The sequence below is a fragment of a genome (assembly GCF_019968985.1).
Source record: "MAG: Porospora cf. gigantea B chromosome Unknown PgB_NODE_5474_length_1871_cov_326.918, whole genome shotgun sequence".
Lineage (NCBI taxonomy): Eukaryota > Apicomplexa > Conoidasida > Eugregarinorida > Porosporidae > Porospora > Porospora cf. gigantea B.
Window position 1 is genome coordinate 1 of NW_027179094.1, and position 1,871 is coordinate 1,871.

Consider the following 1,871-nt stretch of genomic DNA (forward strand, 5'->3'; position numbering starts at 1 on the left):
ATCTTCAATATGATTAATTATTAGCAACCAGCGTACGAGTGGGGTTCCGAATAATCTAACACTGTGGGTAACTCCGGCCCCCTTCAATCTCTGCCAAGTTTGCCGTGACACGTCCGAACGTCAGGTCGGCGACCCACGCGGAGCTGTACAGTTTCATGAGGCCTAGGGGCAATTTGATTTCAAACGCCGCCTCAAAGTACAAATCATCCAGGACGGGGTCAGCAGGATTGTCCGCAATGGCGTCTCTGCAGGAGGAGCTGTACAGACGACGATTGTGATAGCAGCGAAGCTCCTGAAGGATCTGCTGTGCTAGATTAGCAGGCGCATGCCTCAGCATATGCAACGCCTCTATCTTCGTCTTTTCGCCGTCACCGCACAGTTCTCGCACGACGCGCATGAACGGTGCGGGGCCTACGAAGACCTCGTTGGATGCTTGCATCCCGAAGTGTCTTCGCACCACAGAAACTGCATCCCGCCAGCATGTGCACTTGGGGCCTGAAGTCAGCACTAGTGAACGTACTTCATGCGAGGGCAGACTTGCCACGAGCGGGCAGGCGTACGCCTCTTCCAACAGGTGCTTCTGCTCAACAGCGGCACGACACATTTTAAGCTCGACTTCATCGACTTGCGTGCGAAGGGCGGTGATATCCATATGCCTTAGGCGCTCATCTGCCCGTACCCAGGTGTGCACAGCGATGTGGTGCTTGACCACGTCGCGCGCCACGCTGACCGAGCATGTCGTGCGTCCACCGCAGGCATGGAGGATGGTCTGTGCTTGAAGACGATCTTCCGTGGATATCGACAATCCGCCAGACACGTCTGAGGTCGTAGGGCTGGATTCTTGAAGATCCACGACGGCTCCTGTCGATAGGAGTGGCGAGACGATGTTGCCGCCAAGTTCCCTTATCCGACGCGCGCGGCTGCACTGAAGCGCCTACCTACGACAGCGATACCACGATGAACAGGGGACTCTTCATTCGGGGATCTCAGAAAGTTCCACATCGTCACCCCAGCCGGGTGGCGGAGCTCCAGACGTTCCAGATCCTTTCGCGAGCTCGGCTTCAGGTGAAAGAGGATGGGCACAATTCTGTCCCAGATGCTCACTCACTGCTCGGTTCTCTGGTGAAGTGTATCGTCTATCGTCCACCAGCCGAGCCCAGTCTGACAGGCCAGTGGCGGCCAAGGAGTCTGATAGGGCATACACGAATTCGACCGGCGCGCGATCTATCTGTCTTCCAAGCTTGTTGGCTCGCGCAACACGCGGCCGCGCTGGCGCGCCCATCGCCTCCATCGCCCGTATGCAGTCATAACTGGAGCTGATCCAGAGCATTAGGGCCAGATCGTCTGGAACATCATCCTTGTCCATCATTTCTGTGATGAAGTTGTCGATATCGTCGTCACGAGATCTTGGTGGTATCTGTAAACCAGGAGCCTATTAAGGCATCTGTTAAAAATGGAAATATACAGAGAAGATTAGCATGGTCCCTGGGCAAGGATGACACGCACAGCTCGAGAAAGTCTCGAAAGTTTTTTTCTGTACGCATTCAGTCCAACAAAGGATCATCCAACGAGGATTCCGTCCCAAGGTCAAAACCACATCTTCTTCGAATCTTTGCCTTTGAATAAATGAACAAACCGTTTTGGACACATGATCCTTGAATCTACCGTTTCTCCCATCGTATCTCTCCAGCACTCGGAGAATCTGCTGCCTGGATTTAAAATATAACACGTGTGGCTGACGACATCTTGCTGACGGCCAAGGGCCGTAGGCTCACGTAATAGAGCTCCTTTTTATCAGCAGTTAGCAGATCATCCCAGGCATAAACTGCACAGCTAAACGGTTCATTCGTTGGTCCAAAGGACCTTTGGGT

The 1,871-nt window shown here is 53.7% G+C and overlaps 2 protein-coding genes across 2 annotated transcripts; both read right to left on the reverse strand.

Annotated features, from left to right (window-relative positions):
- Positions 1 to 55: 55 nt before the first annotated feature.
- On the reverse strand, positions 56 to 652 carry KVP17_003031 (uncharacterized protein; the record flags this gene model as incomplete). Its single annotated transcript, XM_068519871.1, has 1 exon — positions 56 to 652. One exon carries the CDS (start codon positions 650 to 652, stop codon positions 56 to 58), a length of 597 nt encoding a protein of 198 aa, XP_068373311.1.
- A 321-nt stretch (positions 653 to 973) lies between these two features.
- On the reverse strand, positions 974 to 1,369 carry KVP17_003030 (uncharacterized protein; the record flags this gene model as incomplete). The annotated part of the gene is made up of 1 exon (XM_068519870.1): positions 974 to 1,369. The coding sequence occupies one exon, from the start codon at positions 1,367 to 1,369 to the stop codon at positions 974 to 976; it is 396 nt and encodes a 131-aa protein (XP_068373310.1).
- Between the last annotated feature and the right edge of the window lie 502 nt (positions 1,370 to 1,871).